At 45.0% G+C, this 25,763-nt stretch overlaps 1 protein-coding gene across 2 annotated transcripts in view; it reads right to left on the reverse strand.

Annotated features, from left to right (window-relative positions):
- MED14 (mediator complex subunit 14) overlaps nucleotides 1-25,763 on the reverse strand; it is a 162,200-nt gene that overhangs the window by 46,644 nt on the left and 89,793 nt on the right. For both annotated transcript variants that reach the window (XM_072286352.1, XM_072286351.1), the window contains 6 exons: nucleotides 23,077-23,202; nucleotides 20,608-20,684; nucleotides 14,722-14,833; nucleotides 11,894-12,092; nucleotides 10,963-11,054; nucleotides 2,273-2,425 (listed from right to left, as the gene is read on the reverse strand). In XM_072286352.1, coding sequence (XP_072142453.1) covers nucleotides 2,273-2,425; nucleotides 10,963-11,054; nucleotides 11,894-12,092; nucleotides 14,722-14,833; nucleotides 20,608-20,684; nucleotides 23,077-23,202 — 759 coding nt within the window. The remainder of the gene's footprint in view (nucleotides 1-2,272; nucleotides 2,426-10,962; nucleotides 11,055-11,893; nucleotides 12,093-14,721; nucleotides 14,834-20,607; nucleotides 20,685-23,076; nucleotides 23,203-25,763) is intronic.

Below are 25,763 nucleotides of genomic sequence, written 5' to 3' on the forward strand. Positions count from 1 at the left end.
TTAATAACTGAGCATCATCAACACTTTCTCATGAAACATGTATAGGACCGGGTGGCCTTTCACATTCTTGAAGCAGCGAAGCCACAAATGGCCGCAGTTGGCATAAGCCATCCACATAGCGGCGACCAAAACTTAGGCATGGACGTCGTCATTTTTCCTCAATGGCAAGTACTGACATTCAGATGAAATAGGTTGTTTATTAACGTCTGCCAAAACAGCGTTATTTCTTCAGCTTAGAATATTTCTAATGGCATGAGAAATGATTGCGGTCCCATCAGGAGAAGTGCACTTGCAGAGACACAACGTGATGCAGGGCTCAATAAACTGAATTGTGCCAGCGAATGGGATTTCATACACGTGTACGCAGCACTACACAGTAAAAGCTTGTTCATTCGAATTCCACGGGGATGCTATGAAAATTCAAATGATCCAAAATTCGAAATAATGAAAGTCAGAGAAAAAAATCACTCAGTTAAGGCATGTGTATAATCTGACATAGCACGAGTGCGCGCGCGCGCACTGTGGCTCAGCCAACGTAACCAGACACAGATAATGCGGTCTGACGTGCCCAAAATCGAGATGGCTCTTACTCCATCTGCACCTTCATCATGCCGACTGCGCTGACCCACAATGCATGGAGTGGAGAAAGAAGGTGCCCACGCCGCTTCGCTGATGATCGCAAAGAGCCTTTCAAAGCGGTGCGCGAGTTGGGGATCGTTCTGTGCATGCTCCAAAGAGGACATCTGTTAAACTTGCGGACAATTTTCTGTGTCTATGAAGGGAAAGCTACAGAGGCAAAGCGCGCACAAGTGAGAGCACTTCTAAAAGAGTCCCGTGTTTTCATCCATGTTAGTTTAAGCTGGGAAAGAGAAAACATAAACACCTTATTAGCAACAGTTAAGTAAGACAAGAGACACCACTGAATGTAAAAGTTTACTTATTTTGAAGATTTTCCCTTCCGCGACAGGGCAAACACGGAACCATCGCACATGGAAGCTTGATCAATTCAGTGTCTGTTCCGAGCAACCAGAAGCACTGTCAAACGCTGGCGGACTGCTTAGCACAGTAACACGTGCAGAAGCTCTGCCCCCGTAGCTTTCCCTTCATAGACGCAGAAAGTTGTCCGCGAGTATAGAGGGGACGGCTGGGACAGCATTTCGGCTGGTACAGCACAAGCAGTGTAGCATGACTGCGGGCCGAAAACATCAGTATGTAAACACACTTTTGCAATGCCGACACTCGTCGCAAGAGCAAGAGCTACGCTCTAAAATGCACTCGCGAAACGCACCACAACCTGCTGCAACGTTGGCCTCCGTTGTACTTTCGGACCTGCACCTGCTGCATGCGGCTGAGTTCTACTATACGTATAGGTGGTGTCGAAACACTTATCCCAGTGATGCTTTCCTTTGAGTAATAGCCACAAATCTCAAAGGCTATGCTTTATGGTACTGCGAGCAACAATAAACATCGTGGCCCCCATGTTTTAGACATTACCTGGTGCCGCTTCTCGGCAGAACGTCTCGTAGAGAAAGAGCATAGCCTCCAAAAAATGTAATATGAAAAAAAGAAAGAAAAAAAAAAACATGCAGCGCCGCTTTCACATTTTTATCTTGAAGGTCTTGAGAGAGGGAGAGAACCGACCTGCAACAGAGGCGTCGGCCATGCCTGGCCAGGCACAAACGCGTCTCTCCAGTCAGGCCTGAAAAAAGGGCCCCGCAGATGGAAAGAGCAAAGCTGCACGGCGAAGCCAATCTCACCAACGTGCTCCTGCACACTAGGACTCTCCCCATCCACGATAGCGCGGAGTTCGAATTATCGGTGGTGGTGCGGATTTCAGTGTAAATTAGTGGGATGCGTTATATATTGCTTTCAATACGTTGCTGGACGGACCGTGGTGGCTACTTCGAATTATCCCAAATTTCAAATTAACGAATTGTGAATTTACGAGCTTTTACTGTACTTCTGCATGGGATTTCCAAGGGGATGTTACAACTGCTTGATATAGACAATTCAATGTGTCCATGTTTGACATACTATAAGGGATCAACTGTATTTTGTTCAATGTCATTTATTTAGCTTTTTTTTTGTGTGTGTGTGACATCCACACCTTGAGACACAGAATGTGTACCAAATCCTTGCAGAGCCAATACACAGTTCTTTTACAGCTTATACCAGCCAGAAATACTTCAGGAGAAAAGCCAGTGCCCAATAGCGTAACAGCTCAACAAAATGCACATGCGGCATAATGAGCACGGAATGTCCACATACGCACCTCAACCAATGTGGCTATTGAACGGTGCTGGTTGAACTCGTGTTGGAGCTGTGGAGCCACCACAGTGTGTGGGTTGCTGGCCGAAGCAGTGTGGCCCACAACACCAAAAGCCAGGTGGAAGCGCTTCTCTGAGTGACGCCAGTAGATGGTCACCTGAAAGCAAGCCACCAACAGAAAGGCTGACAAAAAGGCATTATTCAAATGACGGAAGTAAATAAAAAAAAAGACAGAGAAAGAAAAATAGATTTTCACAACAGGCACTTCTGCAAGTCTGCTGCGACTAAGACCAACTGTGAATGACACTAAACCTATTTCTGAAACTTGAAGTACAGTGGAACCTCTTTCATAAGCTCTGAAAAAAGAAGCATGAGAAAAACGTATTAGCCAGGAAAACGTACGATCCGAAGTCACTAAAGAATTTTGCAGGTTTGCTCAAAATGTGAAGCATCTACAGTAGTCTTGTGCAAATATTCTAATTTTCTAATAGTACTTTCGAATAATATGCTATTCGATATTCGCTTCGAGGGCAGTTGTAATATTCATGCTTTTCAAAGTGTTGGCAAACTCACGGTTGTGGGTCTGTTTACTGTCCAATAATCGGTAAAGCAGAGTTTTTAAGATAAAAAAAACTCAGACATTCGGCAGAACTGTATAAATATTATGTCGGGAGCTTTCACCTATATTATTTATAATAATTCAATTGACTTTGTTTACCAAAAAAAAGAAGAGTGACGATATGCCGATACAACGCCGGCATAGGGCGGCGCCATCTTGGCGCGTTTGTTGCCAGCAGTCTTTTCTCACCAGCGCCAAATCTACAGTTAGAATATGAGGTCCTGATAAAGATAACTTTTTATTTTGACCTGACACATGTTTTCTCTTTTAAATAATCACTTCATTAATTTATCCTTTTTTTTTAAATATTGCAGTCATTTTTATATTTCCATAGAAAAATGCTGAGGCCAACGCTGCTGAAGCTCAGTGAATGAGAATGACATCAACATTGCCAAAGTTAAAAATGGCGGAAGCCTTGTTCGTCGGTAAAGTAACGAGATGTTCATTTGAGGGATCGCCAGTCGTTTGTGCGCAGGCGCGAGTAAAGAGCGGGCGCGAGAGAGAAAATCTGGGGGCTTTTGCTCCTTGAATATATGACTCTGTCTGCCTAGGTACTGCAGACGAGGCTTAGTGCGTGTTGTAGGTTTTTGTCCCTAGGCGTGGCAGCATTGCGGAGTGGGATCGAGTTTGTTTACGCTCGGATGCTGGCTGCCGGCGTGGCAAAGCAGGCGAAGCAGTGGGCTAAGTCAGTTGTGGCGGATTGTAGCTTTCTTGCGGCTTAAGGCGATGTACCTTGTAAATAACATCACAGATGCTTCTGTGGGAGCAGTAGCGACTGTAGTAGAGCCTGGGCCGCATATATTGAAAATTTAGAAGGCAGAGCAGAGCGCCTTAGCAACCGTGGTTGAACGCAAGTGGCTGAAAGGCCGCCGGTGACGATGACTGACCCAGCACCAGCGCCGCAGACGCGAGAAAGTCTGTCCGACGTACCTTCAGAGGCAAAGTTCTGACTGGTGTTGCAGAATTCGCTGGGCGCGGTGGCGCTGAACTTAGCATCACAAGTTGGTGGCTGCTGACGTACATATATTTATTCAATCGTGTTGTTTACTAATTGTAACAATGTGTCATTATTTCGCATTATTGGCGGCACCTCCGGGACACCAAACGATGCCTCCAGGACGCTGCCGACGCCTGCGAATGCCAGGGGTTATAAGATCGGCTGTCTGCTATCGGGGACAGGCAATTTTTTATGCGAACACCCCCTAGCATGCTTTGGCTTCCGCGGCCTCAACCAACGGGCCTCCATGCTTCCAGCTTTGATCACCCCATTACCCCTTTGGAGAACCTGCGCCACCTGCTTAATTACTATAACCTCAGGTGCTCCCCTGAGGCCTCCATTTGCCGGTTACATGTGCCCTCCTGGAGCGGTGCTTGTATATGTCCAAGTTATCGTCGCGACGGAAAAAGTGACCCGCGATTTATACAACACCAGTCTGAACATTGACCCTTCAAACACAGCAATCACCAAATGGGGCATCTGTGCCCACTGCCTCACTGCGCGGGCAGCCAGCGGACACGGCAATGTCTAGGGGACAAACGCAAACAACACGCGCTGAGAAACCTCCTCCTTAAAGGGACACTAAAGGTTACCAGAAAGTCAAGTTAAAGTGATAAAGCAATGCTCTACAATGCCTAAGGTGTCAATACAATCGCGAACAGAGCTTTAGTAACCGAGAAATTGAGGTAAATGCACAACACGATTTGAGACCCCCCAGCGACATTCCGGTACTAGCCCGATGACGAAAGCACTCCTCATCATAATTTATGTCAATAGTACTCAACTACTCGTATTAAAAAGATCATTTCATTAGATTATAAGATGGAAGAAAATGCTACTTGTCTATTTCTATTCGATTCTAAGAAAAAATAATATTTTGACGTTACCCTTGAGTAGTATAGGTGATCGAAAGGTTTCGTTTTCGCTCGACTCTGCGCGCTCGACTTTGCGCCGCGCGCGCTTTGGAGTTTCAGTTGTTTCTTTATTGCATCGTGCTGCGGTGGTCCTGCTGGCTCGCAAAACTTGCATTTGGAACAAGCTGCGAGAATGCCATGTCCATGTGATGTAGTGGGATGCGCGAACGGTCTGTGGAACTTGGTCAAGGGCAGTTGCAGCGGCAAATCCAACATTACTTATCACTGTGTGCCAACGAGTGAACCTCTCCATTTGAAGTGGTTAAGTGCCGTACCTCTGCCACAGCGCGCTCGCAAAGAGCCGAAAAATCACTGAAAAATCACATTCATCAGTGCTTAAATCGCTGAACCCGAGCCCAGCATCGCGAGCCAATGTGTCGTTATCAGGGTCGTCCATTGCAACGAGCGTCGAAGTTGGTGTCGTAAAATAAAGAACCAGCTTATCGTCGCGCGCTTTCCCTTCCAATAGCCACCATAGTTCCGCTTTTGCGCTGCTGTCAGCCCTGTCTTGGCTGTTTCTGGCCGCGCATTTGCGTTTTGTGCAGAAAAGTCGTAGTGCCGTCTACAGGAGCCGTTTTTCTAACCGACGGCGCAACGTCACTATGAGACCATGACGCCAATACTCCTCGGTCGGAGGGCGGATGATTTGACCTGCACTAGAGGTACGCGGACGCTTCAGAACGCATTTTCTCTTAAAATAAGTCTTTTCTTCGCACAAAACAAGCGTTTCGAGGTTTCTGGGATGGTATTTCAACAGTCCACATTGACTTAATATTAACCTTTAGTGTCCCTTTAAGTGCCTTGGCAGAGTCACATGTTCAAGAAGCAAAAGCCCCCAGATTTTCTCTTTCGCGCCCGCTCTTACTCGCGCCTGCGCACAAACGACTGGCGATCCCTCAAATGAACGTCTCGTGGTAAAGTAGACGACAGTGTGAAAAACCCAGTTTTAAGGTATTTCTGTAAACTTCCATCTAAAGACGAAGCACGGTGTGAGCAATAAAAAGTTACTGAAGACGCCAACAGGGACAACAACCACACTTGCAAACCACCCGAAAAAGCATCCGAGCTTCCATGCAGCCTACGAAGAATGCGCCACCCGTGAAAGACAAAAGACCGCCGGGATGCCTACACCGCAGCCGTCAGTTTCATCACATTTTCGGCCGACATTGAAATCGACTGCACCGAAGGCAAGGCAGTTGACTGAGAAGGTTGCGACCTTCATCGCGGGCGGCTTGCACTCCCATAGCGTGGGCGAGGAAAGTGGCTTTGTCGAAATGCTGAGGTGCGCTATTCCCGAGTACAGCGTGCCCTCAAGGACCACATTCTCGAGGTCGGTGATCCCCAATTTGTACGTCGCAAAAAAGGCTGAAGTTATGAAAGAGCTCCGATCAATAATTGATGCTGGAGTCAGGTGCTACAGTTTGACCACCGACAGCTGGACCTCACGCGCTTGTCAGAGCTACGTAAGTGTGACATGCCACATAATGGACAGGAAGTTCGTGCTGCACACCTACACTCTAACATGCGGTCAAAATGGCTGAAGACTGTACCGCGGAAAACATTCGCCAGTTTCTGCAGAATGTGATTAGGCATTGGGAGCTCCCAGAAGACTTGCCAACATATATTGTCACCGATAATGGCAGAAACTTCGTCGCTGCTGTGGAGCATTCCTAGTGGCACAGGGTTCAGTGTTTCACCCACACTCTGCAACTCTGCATCACGTGACGCAAAAAAGCAAGCACAACCTTTCTTTCAGCTATGTGCAAAGGCATGTGCTATTGTTTGTCACTACAAACATAGCACTCAAGCACGCGCCCGACTGCAAGAAATGCAAAAAAATATGGGGATTTAACCCCTCGAAGTCATGCAAGACGTGCCTACGCGGTGGAATAGCGAACATGACATGATGTCCAGGCACCTTGAGCTTCGTACTGCAACCTCTGCAGAGCTATCCGAGTTGGATAGTGTTGAAAACCTGTCGTCCGCGGAGTGGAAGCTAATGGCCAGCCAGGTCAGTGTACTTCAGCCCATTCAGCAAGCAACAACGGAACTGTCTACGACCACGTACCCAACACTCTTGCAGGTGATACCCTTGCTTGAGTGCACCGAGATTGCACTGAAAGAGTACATTTCGGGAGCCAATGAGGCAGCCTCCTGCGAAGTCTGAAGACCAGGTTTGTGGATGTGAAGCTGTGTCCACTGTTAGTGCTGGCAACGTTGGTAGATGCCCGTTATAAGGCACTTTTTCATTCCGCACCAAGCGAAAAGGTTTGGGCGAGTAGCCTGCTGCTTTCTGAAGTTGAAAAACTGCACCCGACCAGGACAGAAGAAGCCAGAGAGAATGAAAGTGCCTCAAGCACCAAAGAGGCATGCTCTGTGTGGGCTGCGTTTTCAAAAGTGAAGATGGCTTCAGAGGAAAGACTGCAGTCGGTTGGCATGTCCCAGTACAAGAAACAGGTGAATGAGTATCTTCAAACCACACAGCTTGGCCGGTCAGAGGATCCCCTGCTATGGTGGTCAACCTTGGGCTCCCAGCTCTACCCTGCGGTGGCTATAGTCGCGCAGAGGTACCTGTCAATTCCAGCTACCCAGGCATCCAGCGAAAGGGTCTCCTCAACTGCAGGCAACATTGTGACGACCAGGAGGGAGCACCTGCTTCCAGAGCACGTCTAACAACTTATATTCCTTCATGACAACTGACTAAACTCTGTGTCCCATTTCATTTAGTCTCATATTTGTGTTTTTATAAATAATTCATACTAGAAATTATTGTGGTATTTTCACCAATTAAGTTAGTCTACTTAATAATTTCATGCATCTAATAATGCTCTTGCATATCACCTTTGGGCCAAGTATTTTTTAACAACTATACGAAATTCGATTAGAACATATTCGGCCATAATCACTATTCGCTTCGAGCTCAAAATCCACTATTCGCACTACCCTAATCTATAGTAATATCAGACTATTACACAAGGTAAAGCTCATGGTTTCGTAAGCAGTACGAATGGCAGTAAACATTTGCTTGCTAACTAAATAAGCATGCTGTCATGTGTCTAAAGACACACACGAACAGAATTCGCTCAATGACCGCCAGCACTCGCAGCCATAACACTGGCATGATGAGGAGCATGCGTGCTCGTACTAAAATTAATGTTTTGTTCTGCTGCTTGCTTCACCATTTCAAATGCGCTGCGCCTTCACAACTCAGCAGATCACATGACCTCACACACTGGTTGTGCTGCAAGACAGCGAACATGAAGTTGTCTGGTGGCTTGCTCTTGCATGCTTGCCCTTTATCCTGGCACCCGTAGTGTGACCTTCAGCACACGGTGTGAGGTGCGCATGCGCTGTACTGTGCAGACTCGAACGTGTGACCTTCAATATTTAGCATGCAGAAAGATGGAGACATCTAGCCACTAGCCTTCTCGGCTTGATGCGATCATTAACACGGCGCGCAGGCTGAACGGGCTGCGCATGATGACAGTTGACGCCGGCAGTGCAAGTTCACTGCCAATGTCTACATGCGTTCTCTCCGAGTTCTGATCGACGACTGCAGCTATATTCAGTGTCTCCTTGAGGTAAAAAGGTTTGTGCTTCCTTGATACCTTGCCGCTGCTGTTGAACAAGCCAATGCAAGTGCAACGAATGTGACACACGATCAGGTAAGACCAGGTGTGACATCCCACAAGAAGATTAGCCGATATTGGAAGAGGAAGCCGAGTGCATGCCGGTGTTCTATGCGACACGGGCAGGCGGGTACTGCGGGGAAGCTGCTGCGCTAGGTGGCTAGTGCTCTCAATTGCATGCACAGTGGCTTTTTTGTTCACACATCATCTAGTGGCCGAAAAATTCATCATATAATCGCAGTTTGGCGATGTACTGAATGTTGGCGATAAAAGATTTATTTGTCTGGGAACGTATGATCTGTAAAAAGGAAGTATGACTGCAATGGGTCATATTTATCATTCTCGATCACAAACGTTGGCGCCAGAAAATCATATTAAATGGGAATGGATAAACAAGGTTCTACTGTCATGTTGTAGCAATGGTGATGAGCCAGAAATGCTGTAAAAAATGCGAGTTATGAATCAAGCCCATTATTAAGCAAGCTTGTGCCCAGAAAGGCCAGAAACACTAAAATTACAACAACAGCGGTGAGCACAGCCGTCAGTCATCCTGTCTAATATCATGGCCCAGGTTTACCTGGTATTTATGCACGCATCATTGCACATTTGGGAGCAATCACCCCTACTCATGTAGATTCAAGAATGTAACAAGCAATCTCGCTATCAATTCAAAACCGCGTTCATGAATACGAATTGTGTTCATGAAATTTCAGATAAGAAAATACATTATTCGCGAGAGCGATAACTCAATAAGAGCATTCAGAAGAGTGGCCATCGACAAAAGTAAAACAATGTATGGCAGTGCAATCCCAGCATATTGCCAAAATGCTTACTACAGTTAAACCTCGATTAACAACCTTTAATATAACACAATTCTCGATATAACAAAGTTATTCACCTTTTTATTATTTCTTGTTCACCGAACACCATGCATTTCGAACCTCAATACAGTATAACAAAGTGTATTTATACATGATTTCAATATAACAAAATTTCACTGCTGCTGCAAAGGAATATCGAGACAATAAATGCAAACTTCAGCAGCTGCAGATGGCGGAATGGTTGAGTTACATGTGGCTGCTGCAAACGTGCCTCTCACATTGTACAACACAGAGTGACCGCTGAAGCAGAGCCGCCTCATGTTCCGTTTAAAGTTCAAGTGTGATAAGATCCCATCGCACTCCATACTATGTATGCTTTGGGTGTGAAATAAAGCATGCGAGGATGAGCCGAGAAAGATGGTGGCTTGAGGCGCCATCTTCCTGCACGAGCAAAACAGGAAAGGGGATCGAGCACAACTAGAGGGGAGGGGGTGGATTGGCGTGAGTCTTCTTTTCGAGCCCCGCCGTGGCTGTGCAAGGCTATCAGCTCGGCTGAGCGCATAGTAGCCCGCACGTCTTGTTTTAAGGGTAATCTACCACGGATGCAAAGACTGGGCAAGCCAAGGTGGCCATAAAATGTGCGCTGCCTTGCCGCCCGTTTAGTGCTGGAGGTAGGGTAATCGACCTTCAGAAACGCATTGAAGCAAGAAGCAGACGAAGCATTCACTTGCCTCTGCCAGCACTTTTCGTTACAGCACTGTCCCACTGCGGGCAACACTTTCAGCAGCCAGAGTGAAGTGGACGCAACAGCCCCACTGGCTTTGCTTTGTGGTGTGTATGTGAATACTGACACATGTACTTGTATTTATCTTTATCGGGTGACCACTTTTCACCGTCTAACAAATGTTATCGCTCAGCATGTGACGCGCCCGCATGTATCGCAAGTTCCTCGAATGTTATCGATGGTTCTATCCGCTGTCTGTTGTCACCAAACCTTGTGTAATCTGATTGCATGTAAGCATGACACGAATGGTTTGTTTAAAACTTTCTGGAAGACATGCGGGCACCAGCGATTACTCTGAAACCTTCGATGACTGATGCATAAAAGCCGACGCGCTTGACCCGCTGATCACATTTTCGCCGATTGCCGACTGTGTTCATCGTTATTGCTGTGCTTTGAATATAGCTTGTTTTTGTGGGCACAGGTTCGCCCAATAAGACGTTAGTTTCATCATTCCCAGTTTTGCTGCATTCTTCACTGTTGATGCTACATGACAATATATCATTGGCACAGTATGAAACCATATATTCGATCACTGAATCCCTAATTTAGTAAGATTAATTTTTCTCATTTAAATTTGTTTTTCCCGATTACCTGATAACACGGAAAATTTTGCGGCTCCTTCCGTGTAAGAAAAATTCATCAGCAACAGTAGATATTCGCATAAAAGGTCGAATTTCAATACAACGAAATTTTAATATGCTGAAATAAAGTGCCAATTTTACCGACTTCGTTATATCGAGATTTAACCGTGCCTCTTTTCTGTGAAAGTTATTATTGAAGAGCACACTTTTAATTTCCAAGGACATAATATTGAAATTCCCAATCTTTTCCCCAATCTTACCATATTCGTTTACCATTAACAACTTTTGTGCATGGCAGAAAAACAAGTAAAAATTAAAAGATAATGCTGGCAAAAACCTGGATACTCACAGTGCTGGCTTTGTTCATGCCATAACCAAGGACTAACTTCTTGTACGTGAAGGATTTGATGTCCACAACAGACATGAGAGAATTGTGCTGGTCTGAAAGTAAACGTTGAGACTATTTGCACAAGACAGTCGTGACAGTACTCCAACGGCCAAAAGCAACACAAAAGAAACTGAACAAAGAAGAATATCTGATGTCCAAAAGCTCAAGGAAATCAACCAGAGGTACAGTTTATACAGTAAAACCTCGTTAATATGTAGTTGGTGGGGAACGTGAAGCAGGCACACAATAAGCTATGCACTAATTAACCAACAATCGCAGACGAGCGGCTGTAGACTTACTGGCCAAGAAAGAAGTTAATTCTCACTCAAACACACGCAGACAAGTTTTATTTGAAAGCAAGCAGCAACAAATCTGTGTTTTCACTTGCCGCCATGGCGGCCTTGCAGCAAGGCCACAAGCCAGTTTCTCCATCAGGACCAACTTCTCTGTAACCTGGGAATGGTTTGTGCGTCCCAATTTTTTTATCTATGGTCTGTGCGCACAAAATTTTGCAGATTCTACACTTGTATGTGCCGAAGTATGAATTGAATACTACACACTAACCATTTGGTATGCGTTAAGTGACTACAACTTAAGGACTCAGCCAATACATTAGGTTCAATGGCAATTCATCGCGGCTATATTTTAACCCAAATCACTTATTAAGCGGGTATTAACTAGGTTTTACTGTAATAGTCAACAATTAATACTGTTAAATGTTTCCTGGCCATAGATTGCCAGGGAAAACACAGGGAAGGTGGGAGATAGAAATTCAAGGCGATGAGCAAAATGCTTTTACCTCGTTCTCGTTGTGGTCATAGATTGACACATGAGAGCCAGAAGGAGGCAAACATAAGTAACAGTTGGAGGAACTTTCAGATGAAGTACTTGCCTAGACGTAGGGCCTCAGCAAACCGCAGCACAACACCGTAGAGGTGCCCGATAGTATTCCAGTCCTGCAGCATCTCCTCTACCATGGATGCCACCTGGGTAGGTGCGCCAGCTGCGAAGTCGTACATGAAGCACACAGGTCGCCGGGGGCCCCGTTCCTTGGGTGACAGACTCGGCAGTGGGCAGCTGCAGAACACAAACTGCACAGAGAGGCACAAGACAAACTGACAGGCAGCTAACTAACACAATGTTACAACATATACTGAAGTGTCCAAATTTAGGGGAACTGACCCATACACCCTAATACCCGTGTCACACGGGCACCCACAAACTCCTTTAGGACACGGAAGCGCGAGACTTCGTAAGGGAGTTCGACCTCAAGGAAATTGTGGTCGTGTCACACAGCCAATAACAAGTCTTCTTTAAAGATGGCCGCCAGAGGCGCATACAGTGGTGTTTGTTTTTTTGTAAAAGTACAAGAATGTAACATTTAATTATGCTTCTATTATAATTAATGCTCCTTCCATAAGAATGTTATTCAATATATTTGATGCAAAAGACATGCACCTCACTAAAAATCAAAGTGCGCTCGCTAAACATAGCAGTGCTTACCGCAATGCTAATTACCCTGTGCTGAATGTGTGTTTTCCTTTGCGGCGTAGCTAGCCACCATAGCATGGCGAGCAGGCTCTGTGTTGTGATACCCAACTGCTGCAAACTATACTCAAAACGCAACATTTCGTGCACAGTGACCTTGTGTGCGTACCTTTCCTTTCGTCTACTGTGCCAGTGTCATTCATGAGTGACTACACCAACCACTACACGACAAAGGCTACATTTACATGAACCTGACACGAACGGGTCAAGTCAAGAATCGAGCTGACTGAGCTCGATGTGACCATGTTTACATGAACTCTCTTCTGACGAGTCCAGACAACGACAGCACACAGCATCGAACTGAGACATCAACGTGTTCGAACTGGGCTTGCTGTTCCCGCTGCTGTCTGCAACAGCACTACTTCATGGGTCTTATCGCTATGTTGAGGTTGCACAGCACCGGCCTTTACCTTGTGTTGGCCTTGTCCTGATACTATCACCGCTGCCGGTGCATAAATCACAATGTTCCAGTGTTCCCATGCAAGTCTTGACGCTGGCAGGCCAGACCCGTCCACATTTACATGCACGCTGCAAACAGGCAGGGCTGGGTTAACCTACCCCATGCGTCGGGCTGAGTCGGCACTTGTTCTGTGTGACCGGTTAGCGTTTACATGAACTCGACAGGCATATTCCAGCCCGACAAGCTGACTCGACCTGATTCTGTCGGGTTCATGTAAACGTACTGAAAGACGACAAAAACATGGCACAAAGCGGCCTAAGTCGAGATTATTGTGCAGCAGCAATCATAAATGTTGCTGGATTGTGCTTGAACATTTATTCAATTCAATAGAAACATTCTAAACATGCACAACACTAATTTTAATGCAAACAATAACTAAATTATCAGCTTTACAACAACAAGTATGGGCGCGAGAGTACTCCCTTCAGCCACCAAGGGAGATCGCCGATCACCCTTGACCAAAAGCTCCATTAAGCTCCCTTAGCGGAAGAACGACCATGTGACACCAAGTGCATCTCCCTCGAGATATAGACGACGGAGTCAAAAGGAGTTTGCGAGTGCTCGTGTGACAGGGGTATAAGGGAACACCTCTGTAATCCCTGAAAAGGGCAACCCATTCTTAGTACTTGAGTAGTGACAGAAGTTTCAATGTGGGATGCCGGTCAGCAGGATAAACTTCCATTAATAGATGTCTGCATTAGCCATTACAACAGCCACTTCTTCATTTTTTTCCCCCATAAGTAGAACTGCTGAAGTCATTTGTGAGAGTAGGTCATGGTCGCAGAGAAAGTCCCTTAAAGAGTCTATTATAATTAATGGGGCTTTACGTGCCAAAACCACTTTCTGATTATGAGGCACGCCATAATGGAGGACTCCGGAAATTTCGACCACCTGGGGTTCTTAACATGCACCTAAATCTAGTACACGGGTGTTTTCGCATTTCACCCCCATCGAAATGCGGCCGCCGTGGCCGGGATTCGATCCCGCTATAAAGATTCTATTGCCTATCCACTTCAGTGAGAGAATGCCCATATGAGCAAGCAACTCGCTTCACTTAGTTTTAGGTACTGGCTGCAAATAAACAAGTAAAGAAAAAAATGGGACAGTTTCTAATGTACATCCTCTTGGACACATCGTAAATCACACACACAAAAAAAAGCTTTTATATTGAAAGCAGCGTTTCGTCGTCGCACTTTGCCCTACATTGACCACATATGCCAAAGCATACCGGGGCAGTATTCAAAAGCAATCACTCTTAGAGGTACTACTTTTACTTTTGCGAGACTGTGCATAGCACTTGTCAAAGCATACAGCCAACAGCATTCCTGGCACTGTGCGCAGATAGCGATCTTGGCATAGCACCGGAAGTACTGGCAGCCATACACACCAACGCATCTGGTGTTGAATCGTGCGAGATCTAGCAGGAGTGATTTGACTGAGGATGCTCAAGATCATATTTTACCACAAACAGCAACCTTCATGAAAACATGCTTTGTTGCCAACTCCTGATGGCAATGACACTGCATCTGATGGCTCTGATGCCAACGTGTTGCCAACACCACGAATGCAGTTTTGGTTTCGTATCCGATTGTAATGCGCAGGCAATATTAGGACCCATTTTCTCAGCAAAAATGTGCACGTTAGATTCGGGTAAATATGGTACTCAAAGCAGGCCATCAGAAAGTGTGGCACCAGGAAAGAACACAGCCCACCTCAGCTTGCCAAGCCTTGATGCCTTTGACTTGAAGCCGCAATGTGCAGCTCAGTGTTGCAGCCTGCAGTGCTGCTGCTGTCTCTTTCTCCCAGTCCTCGCCTGCAGGCATCCTGCAATGCCACCCAACAAATCTAACACCTAGTCCAGGATGCATTTCAGTCGAAAACAGAACAGGTTCCATTGAAGCCTACAATTCTCAAAGCCACCATATAGACCATGTAATGGTGACAGCGCAAACTTTACCGCAGATGCTGTAAAAGGCAATATCTCCCCGTTAATGTACAGTATTGTGTTTTTTCCCGATTTCTTCTCAATATCAACAAATGAACAGGGCATTCAATGTGGTAGAGGACAGGGTATCACAGAGGAGGAGAGTGCACTGCAGTAGAGAAGGGAACCCAACAGCACAGAGGAGGGAAGGTGATGACAGTGAATGATGCTGCAGCAGCTTTACTACGGCAGAGCCACACTTGGTACAATAAAACAGCGTGAGAAACAACAAGTAGTGGAACACAAAATATCCGAGACCTATTGTGATTCACTAAAGCACTCAAGAGGCATTGAAAAATCAAGGGTGCCTGGCAAACAATGCCAACAGATTGCATAACAGTTCTCACAGCTATTGCTATCGTTTCCATAGCAGATTCAACATGTGAATAACTACTTTAGTATCATACCCATGTATAAACTGCAGCCCCAATATGGTGGGTAGAAAAAGACAGCATGCCCAGCTTAGCCTTGCTGAACCATAGCTACAACCTTACACTAGAAAATGTATCCATTTAAGTTAGCAGAATATCCCCATGACAACACAGGTGGCCGACCAGTGTCCTGCTCACAGCTTCCACAGCACTCATGGAGATTAGCTGGAGATAAGCGGCCTTCCTCTGCACTATGTGTACAGATTAATGGCGGCTGCGGCACTGACTCTCATTTGGCAAAGACAATTGGACTGATATTAATGAAGGTACCCATACCTAAATTAATGTGTTTCTTTTTTTTTTCTTTGCAGCTCGACTGTTTGCACAAGACATTAAATAGAAAAAGTATGGCTATTACACAAGTCTGTGCAATGTACTAAGCGTGCATGCGCAATAAATTCGAAATGAATCAATTTCTACAAAGCAAGAAGATAATGAATCAGTGTGAAACTTCCAGGCAAATTAATAGGCTAACGATGTCATGTCAAGGGAATTTGGCTAAGCTACATAAAACTGCGTTATTTTGTCTGGTTGTTAACTTACAAAATAAAACAACAAACCAAAAAGTACCACAGTTCAAAATACACTGATACATTTAAAAAAAAAAAAAAAAAATTTATTTATGCACCCTTATGCTAGGCATGAAAAAAAAAATACAATCAGATTCTAAACTGTACCCACCATGCAAAATTAGGAGCAAAGTGAGTTGGTTCCATACAGAGCCCTATGTGGATGGCTAGACAAGGCAGATGAGAATACTAATTACTACAATAAGCAATGTGCTCCACGTACATTACCAAACTTATTCAGTTTTCTACACCCTCTTACGCCCCAATTGATCCTTCTATAAAAACATCCCTGCAAACTGACCTTTCCCTGTTCATGACACCTACTTCAAACACGGTAAAAAAGCATAAAGCATACCTGCCAACCTGAAGATTTGGAAATTCGTAGAACTATCGAGGCAGCATTTTTTTTTTTTTAAAGGAATTTACCTTTTGCGACAAGCTTACTCACGTTTTCACAACCACAAGTGAAATCCGTGTCTTGAAGAGTAAAGAGCGAAAGCTCCACTGGGGCACAATTTACTTTTGCAATGATTTTGCTGTTGACGACTTTGCGTGCTTCAGAAACTTCTCCGTGTAGGTTTGCTCAAAGCAAGTACCACTCTGGTGCCCCTTCATTATCAGTAGACTTTCGAGTGTTTTCTCACGCACAGGTCAGCAAAACTCCGTTCGAGTTTTGTTCACAGTGCTGAATATTCTCTCACATTCAGCATTGCTGTGGGGAATCGAGAGAATACCCAGCATAACCATTGAAATTCTGTGGAACCTGAGCGATCCGCCGGTGCTTCGAACGCTTCCTAATTGCGACCACTGCACGTCGCACCTTGGCTCATTCAATATGTCGGCTGGAACCTGATATGCTTGCAAGTTGGCTAACTCGACTTCAAGTGCGTCGATTGCTTCTTCTTTTGATTCGCCACTCTGCTGGGGTAGGATAGCAGGGAACACCATAATAAAATGACGTACACTGTTGAATGAAGCAGTTTCCAGAGCATGTACTTGAGCAACTTCAGCCATCTTGAGATTGACGTCTTCTAGCGGGCATTTGTGGCGAATGTAATCGCATGCTGCCGTTAAGTACAGATGTACAGCAGAGAACAACTGCTCTCTCTCAATGCAGCTCAATGACTCAACCACAAAGTAGGTTGTGCTGCCAATGACTATGTCTTCATCACCTTTCTGGTTCTCTGCAGCTCCGTAGTCAAATTCCAGCAATGAATGACATGCCTAGACAACACCTGGGCACATAAATCTAGTCAGGAGATCCTCGAAAAGGCGGTTCAAGAGGCCCCTCAGTACACGAATCTGAGGAGCCTGTGCCTGAAGAAGGCAGTTTGCCTTCTCAAAAAGCAGTATAACATTTTGGAGAAAAAGACAGCTTGCCCTGTTTAGCTCCGATGACAAAAAATAAAACAGGCGCTCCTCCCGGGTCACGTGGCTGGCTTCCCCAGAATCGTTGGTATAAGGTTTCAGTTTTTTTGCTTGAGGTCCAGAATGAGCTCCTCTCCTCTTTAGCGAGAGTTCATCGCCATCGGTGCTTTTTTCCCGAGGCCTGCAGCAGTCTTGTGAAGATGTTAGCAGACTTTGGGGTCAGTGTAGGGTTCTTGGGGATTTGTGAGGAAGTCCTTGGAATTTAGGATGACTCCAAAAACAAGCTCTGCTTGTTGCACTGCTTTGTTTCTGATAAAAAAAAAAAAGCTGAGTAGTGGTTTCCACTGGTCGAGCAGCCTCTTCAAACACTTTCTCAACAACAGCCAACGTGTCGGCAAATGCTTCAACATCTTTCTGACCTAGGCATCATGCATTTTTCGTAACTCTTTTAAGTCGATCTTTCCGTTTCGAGCTCTTTCTCTAGATGAAAAAAACTGTCAACCAAAGCCTCATCAGCCTTTACAGCAAGACATGAAGCTCCTTTCTGGGCGTCCAACTTGATGAGATGGCACGGGTAACCAACCCCTATCAAACCTGGTTGAGCCTCTCTGAATAGAGTAGAAACACTTTTTCTTGCTGATCATGACATTGGCATTGTACAAAAACATAGCCAACAGGTTTCCAACAGCCAAATTCCGAGACTTCATCTCGTCCAGAACCGGGTTTGCAACCTTGTGACCCGTCGCTTCCCCTTGAATTGTCCTGAGACAAAGAAGGTGGCATTAGACTCTACTCATTTTTTTTAACGAAACACGTCGCAACAACAGGGTAAAGCTGCATATCCCTACTGTTACTGCCATCCACAGCAATCGAAAATACTTCCTGTTTTAGGGCATCCAGCAAAAGAGTCTCTGCGTTGGCAGCCATTTCCCGAACAATTGACGTCGTCTTTGTTCATCCACAGGCGTAGCGTTTTGCTTCTTTGCACTTGGGGAACCTCTTCCGGAAAAGTGGTCCGGCATGACCGCTGACACTTAGCGGGATGTTGTGTTCAACTAAAAACGCCGTGAAGAGGCATTCTGCACGAATCACATCGAGGTCGTTGTAGCTGGGCACAAAACTTGCCAGGCTTGGCTGGCTGTCTGCGGCTTGCATGTATTCCTGATGCTTTTTCGAAGCAATGTGGGCCTTGATGTCAGACTTGCAGCCATGCGAGATGTTCACATTATAGGCACACGTGGTGCAGAATCCAAACTTCTCCCCTTTCTTCGACGGCACGAAGCACGGAAATTCTGCCGTGTACGATTTCAAAGACACTTGGAAGTACTGTTGGGGCTTCGAGTCCGCCACTGCAGTGCGAAGCCGCTACAGGCCGGAGTCGCACTGCATCCGACACTGTAGCTAGTCACACAAAAGGCGAGGCCAACACTGCAGTGACTGAAGCTGACTGAAGTGCAAACCCGCGCGCCCACGCGAGCAAAGGCAACAGCATGGCAACAGGTTTGCAGAGGCGCTAGAGGCGCTAGAGGCACTATCGAACTTTGGATATGGATTCATGACCCCCCTAGTAGACAAAAGAAGTCACTACAACCTTGCAGCTGCTGATGATGATACCACTAGGGTGCCTCGATGTAGCGTACCGCCGTACAGGGTGGAGACACTGCCTTCGTTACCACCATATTGGAGCGAGCACAGATACGGCGGGCAATGGAGCGTCAGCCCATATTCTTGTTTAGCATGCGCTTGCGCCAGCAAATTCAGGTGTATAAAGGTCTTGCACATTTACTCGCAATCCTAAATAAATAAAGTAAATAAAGTAATCCTAAATAAAGTAAACGGGCAGGCACGTCGTCATGAATAGCTCCAGCAATCTGGTCATTAGACTTCTGTGCTCCAAGCAATCGACTGCTGGAATGGGAATGGCTTGTTCGATGAGGAGTTTTACGACTTTCATTAGACTCCTCAAGCGGCAAATGCCCTCTTCTTCTGAGATCTTTTTGAACACGCTTTCGCAAGAAGAAACAAAGCTTAAAACTTCTTCACTCACATAAACAAGGTTGCGTGCTCCGGGATTATATTCTTTCAACTTCGCGGCGGCAATAGCAGCAAATGTGCTCGCCTGTCATCGACAAACAGGATGCCCGCCGCTCTCGGCCAAGCTAAATTTAAAGCCGGTAAGAAACTTCGAGATAACATGCTAAAGACAACGACAAAATTCTGGAACCCGACATAGTCGCACGTGGCTTGGATCAATGGAGATAAATCTGGTTGCATCTCGCATCACAGAAAAACCGATATTGCGGCGTGCTGGCAGCTTTAAGAATGATCAAGCGAGCAAAAGCAAGCTTCGCGACATTATTCTGACCATACAACACTGGTACCTAAAAGCGGACAGGTGAAATACTCTTATAAGGAGCAGCATAGGTGTTATGGCTTACCTCGCAGATCTTTGAGTTATCATTCGCATTCCAGTCTTTACGCCTCACATTCGCCTCCCATATTTTTCTCTGTTCTTTATCCCTTGGAAAGCGAAAACAGCGCATGCCTTTTGCTGTCGAGCTGGCACACAGCGGTACACAACACCCTGGCATGCTGGTTTTTGCGACTGAACACAGTTCAATTGCCCAGCACCTGGTGCATGACAAAGCAGCTTCCCAACAATGCTCTCCCCAACAATGCTGCTTTACAAATTCTGGAAGGAACAGGCGCAGCAAGCGACTTGCCCCAATATGGCGACCGCGGAGCGAAACGGCGGTGTGACACAGACCAAAAGGTGTCACCACCCTGTACGGTGGTGCGCTACATTGAGGCACCCTAGATGCCACGCATACGTATTGCCCTCTAGTGGCAGTGCAAGGTATCAGGGTGCAATTTTACTACATTTTCACTTTGTTTTTGTTTTTCGAAATAAAATGTTTTCGGTAAAATTTCAAGCAAGATTTGTAAAATCGTAAGACTGCTCGAAATTCGTACATTTTACGGAAAATTTGGAATAGTTGGCAGGTATGATAAAGCCATTATAGACATTCTGACCATTTATGAACTTTACTGTGCTCTATGCCTCATCATACATTTACTACAGGATAAAAATAAGGTGCACCTGCAGAACTTGAAATAGCTCAGCAGTAGCCCTGGCTCGTGTCAGCGTGAACAAGTACAATATTGTATTGCAATGCAGCCAGTCTCAGAATAACTCAATTTTGTACAGCAGATAAGAAATTAAACAGGTAATTGTTAGGCACTCACTGCACAATCTTGACCAGGAAGTTCGTCCCATTGGCTTCAATCTGCATACCCTGGTGGCAGATGTTTCTTTTGTTGAGCTGTGGGCATACACCATCACACAGCATCAGAAGTGAACTTTCTCTTCGTACATTAGTACAGTAAAAGCTTGTTAATTCACAACTTGTTAATTCGAAATTTCGGATAACTCAAAGTAGACACCGTGGTCCGTTCCAACAATGTATTGAAAGCAATTTGCAACGCATCCTGCTGATTCACGATGAAATTCGCTCCACCACCGACAATTCGAACTTCGCACCATCGTGGATGGGGAGAGTGCTAGTGCGCAGAAGCACTTTGGCGACGCTGGCATCGCCGCGCGGGCCGCGCATGGCCAACGCCTCTGTTGCAAGTCGGTTCTCTCCCTTTCTCAAGACCTTCAAGACAAAAACACGAACGCAGCACAGCGTGTTTCTTTTTTCTTTTTCTTTCTTTACAGCCTCACATCTTTCTGTTACATCTTGGAGCCATCTCGATGTCGAGCACGTTGGACCGCGTTGGCCGCATCCGGTTACGTTGGCTGTGCCAGTGCTTCAAACTACAGACATTGTTATTCGCATCAACATGACGTAGCGTGTGCGTGTGCACACTCACGGTATGTCAGACTATATACGCGCTTTAATCGAGCAATATTTTTTTTCTCCGACTTTCATTAGTTAGAATTTTGTATAATTCACATTTTCGTAGCATCCCCAAAGAATTCGAATTAACGAGTTTTTACTGTATCGGCATACCAGTTCAATTTTTCATTCTTTTCTTTTTTTCTCTTACAATTGAGTTTCAATTTCCATAATGGCACATTTAAAACAGTATTCTGTAAATTAGCTTTTAAGACGATGCTGAAGTTTTCTTGCAACTTCTGCAAAATACACCGTTGTGTTTATGTATGTCTTGTATGTAGTTATATTGAGCTTCTTATATTTAGAGTCAACAACCAATTTTTCGGATGCATGATTTTTAGGCAATGCCAGATAATTCAGACGCCTTTGCAGCACTGCCACATATCCCATAGAGCCAATGAATAAGGACATCTGAAATTTCAGACACTAAAACCCTTCGCAGTTGAATTTTCCTGACTTTTTACAGTCACTGTAGGCCGGCTTTAATTGATGCCACCGCCCCTACTAATTAGTTATCTTGCAACGTCGAACCAGTGCTCCGCACCTCCGCAGCAACACTAGTCCTAACTTCTTCAATGTCTGCTACCAAGCTTCCTGCTTGGTTTTCATAGAAAGAATACACTGCTGTCAGCAATGGTGCTAACTGTGCTTTTGTTATCTTTGCAGTTGGCTTTAAAGCACGGAAAGTAGAGCTAGGGTTAAGCATTGCATAATGCCAGTTCCCAACAGTCAGCTATGCCGCAATACATCGATGTTACGCTTTGAAGAGTACATTATATACTGAGGAGAAGCATACCATGAATGGAAAGAGGCCACTGTCACGGGACACAGTACGTGTTCTATTACACATATAAGCATCTGCCGTCTTTTGTTACAATACAAGCACTTATACGCCTAATAAGTGTACATGCCATTGCTTAGGATGGCAAATTCATTCAATGAAAATCACAGCACTGAATAACAAAAAGCTTGGTAGCAAATTTCGAAGCAGCTAGGCCAAGCGTTGCAGAGCGCATGATAAAACAAGACAACCTCACACCGAATGCATCAAACAACATGCAGATAAACACAAATGATTACAGCTATCGACAGCTACGTCCGCCAGCTATTTGGCATGGTTTGAGGCTTTTGAGGTTTGAGGTTTTTGGCTCACTGGTTTGAGGCTCCGGGAGAACCAAATGGCGGGGAGTGGTGACTTGCAGTCACATGTTGGTAGCAGTGTCACGAAGACAATTGAATTATTGTGCATGTCAGAAAAAGCCTGTTGACTACAGTAAATAAAAAAATATAGCATGGATACCACTAACACTAGTATGACGATCCATCAGAAGACATGGTTATAAAAATATATCATTCTGATTGAAAGCACGATTTTGCTAAATGACTAAAAGAAATAAAGGAATACACTGACTTACTGCTTGAGGGAACATTAGATGCACAAACTTATCAAATAAACTTTTGCTGCACTCCTTGCCAAAATTCCATTGTTGGTCAATGAACTAAATTTAATCTCAATGAACTTAAAAAGCTGGTGCCTGCATCACTCTGGTCCACCTTTTCTCCTACACTGCCCTGAAATTCCTATAGCAAGTCTTATTCCAAAAAAATAAAGGCACGCAAAAGCTACACTGAAGAAGGTCCCAAAGTCCTGGACTGTACAGGGACCTTTGGTCAGTAAATAAAAGAATGAAAATAAAGTAACTGCAACAAATTAAGCGAAACTCCAAAACATTGTTGCAATTTTTGTTGCCCAGCATGCCCATGCAAGCATGCATTCACCATGAAAGTCACACAGAATCATTATTGCACTCACCTCTACAGTCAGGGTGCAGAAGGGAATGCGGTCATCACAGAAGGCCACCACATGAGCCAGTTCACTAATGAAGTAGCCCGCATAACGAGGTTGTTTGGCCAGCGTCTCATTGGAAGCCGAAACGAGCTGAGCACAAGAAAGATGGGAAGTGGCACAAGTAACCTTTTCAAACAATTTGAAAGACTCTTCTCCATGAAGAGGACATAATCAAAAAAGTTCTGAGCCTTAAGAAACACCTCAGAAGTTAAAGGGACCCTGAAACGATTTTGACAATGTTGTAAAAACGTACTGAGTCGTTAGAGTAGGGCTTTCTGATCATTAATCGATGCATCTAAGTGCTCCGCGTAAAGCGTGTAATTTATTCCAAAGTTTTAAATATGTACATCATTGCCGATCGCAGCACACTGCTCGGCGGAATTTTCATCCGCCTCTACCCATATGACGTAAATCACCCAATCGACGTCATTAGGGCGAGCTATCCGACTGGCTGCCCAGGGCATGTCATCGATAATTTTTCCACCTTTATGGCGAACAAATGATGTTTGTAATAGTTGTTATGTTAGTTAATTTATATCTATCAAAAGAAAGTAACAGAAAGAGAATGCACAAGAACAATTTCTCACTACACTTAAGCACTTCCGGCACACAGCAATCATCGTCTGCTTGTGTTACGACGTACTTCATTTTGACAAGAGCTCTGCGGTCAGAGCTGTCTCAGTCTTTTCGCAAGCACTGTGATTCGACTTTGTTACGTTGTGGAATGCAAACGTAGCAACTGGCAATATGTCAAGCTGTGACATCGTGTCCCTCTGCAGGGCAGCAGACGAGCGAACTGGCTGCAGCGCATCGGACTGCCGCTATCCGATCGGCGCCAGGATTTGCGCATTTGCGGCCATCACTTTCCACCAGAAGATTACTAACGCAATAGCGTTTCGCGAGTCTGGTATTAAGAGGACAACGGGAAACTGAAACGAAATTGAGCTGGTGGGCAACACCTGATGCTACCAAAGTGAAACGTGATGCCCACATCGCGCTGCCTACAGCAGGGAACGGCAGTGTGTTTGGAGCATTGCCTACTAAAATTGTGCAGTACGCTACCAAGGGCACTACGCACCATGCGCTGCAAAACAGATAAGCAAAGATGCTTATCACAATAAGATTGGCGGTGATAGCTGTGAATGCCATGTATGACGACCCCGGAGAAGAATTGCTGGTAACAAAATGAGAAACTGAGTGTGCACCGACGTTTTCACGTGAGACAGGCGGGTGAGTATTGCGGTGAAACTGCCATGGCGGGCAGCTATATACTGTTCTCGATCGCGCATTTTCTTATTTACATGGGATCTAGCAGCCGTATCATATGATCGCAATTTGGCGATGTACTGAACGTTGGTGGCGAAAAATTTGATGTTCTGGGAACATATGAACTGGTAAAACATGAGCGTAACTCTATTGGGTCCTTTTCTGTGTTCTCATTTGCGAACGTTGGCACTGGGAAAACGTATGTAATGGGAACGCATCAACGAGGTTCTACTTTATATCAATTTTGTCTGCTTTAGAAGTACTATTAGATGCAATTTACAGAACTTTGGTAGCACCTTTTATTGCTGAGTTACACAGTGGTAAACATGACAGTTTCGTTTTCTGAGAATTTGCAATTTTTGCCAATTTTTATTAATAAATTGACAACATAAATAAAAAATTCGCTGCCAACTGTCACTAGATTCTAACTTTTTCTTTTAAATGCAACAAACCTCATCAAATTTGGTGCCGTGGTTGCTTAAGTTAAGTTATGGGGTTTTATGTGCCAAAACCACTTTCCGATTATGAGGCACACCATAGTGGAGGGCTCCGGAAATTTTGACCACCTGGGGTTTTTTAACGTGCACCTAAATCTAAGCACATGGGTGTTTTCGCATTTCGCCTCCATTGAAATGCGGCCGCCGTGGCCGGGATTCGATCCCGTGACCTCGTGCTCAGCAGCCCAACACCACAGCCACTGAGCAACCAGGGCGGGTGTGGTTGCTTAGAAAAACGATTTCTCCTTTCCTGTGTATTTAGATAGGAGCACCTGAGCTAAGGCTTCCTCTTAATGGGGGATGTGGCGTTCGACAACAACTTTCTTATTTCTTCGTGGATTTTTATGAAAATTGGAAGACTTATCAGCAATGTTTCTGTGACACTACTGTATAAATTTCATAAAGATATCTTTAGAACTTTTTTATGTATAATATTTTTCTCCTTCTGGCCTTGTTCCAAGCCTGAATCACTTAAAAAATATGATAGGCGTTCATGTTGTCCACTTCTCTACTCTTGTGTCCTGTCTGCACGCCTCACCTCCTTTTTCGCATGATAGAACACTTGTGCAAAGCACTGTGCCTTCTAAGATGAATGGTTGACGTCGTGACATTTTTAGATCTTTTTATTTGCAATGCAATTTTTTTTAGTTTACATTTTTTAAGAGGTGACTGTACCACAGGCGTTTAGGCTGTGAGCAAGTAGCCAAATCGTTAATTGTAGGAAAGTCAAACTGCAAAAGCAAGAGTGTCATGCCCTGGACATACATGCAGGAATACAGGGAAAAAACAGAACTGAAATAGACCTAGTGGTCACAAAGAAATCAGTGGTACAAGCAAAGTAGGAAGCAAGAAAAGTCATTTTAAGAAACAGGCTTTCAAAGTTGTACC

Source organism: Dermacentor andersoni, chromosome 2 (genome assembly GCF_023375885.2).
Source record: "Dermacentor andersoni chromosome 2, qqDerAnde1_hic_scaffold, whole genome shotgun sequence".
Lineage (NCBI taxonomy): Eukaryota > Metazoa > Arthropoda > Arachnida > Ixodida > Ixodidae > Dermacentor > Dermacentor andersoni.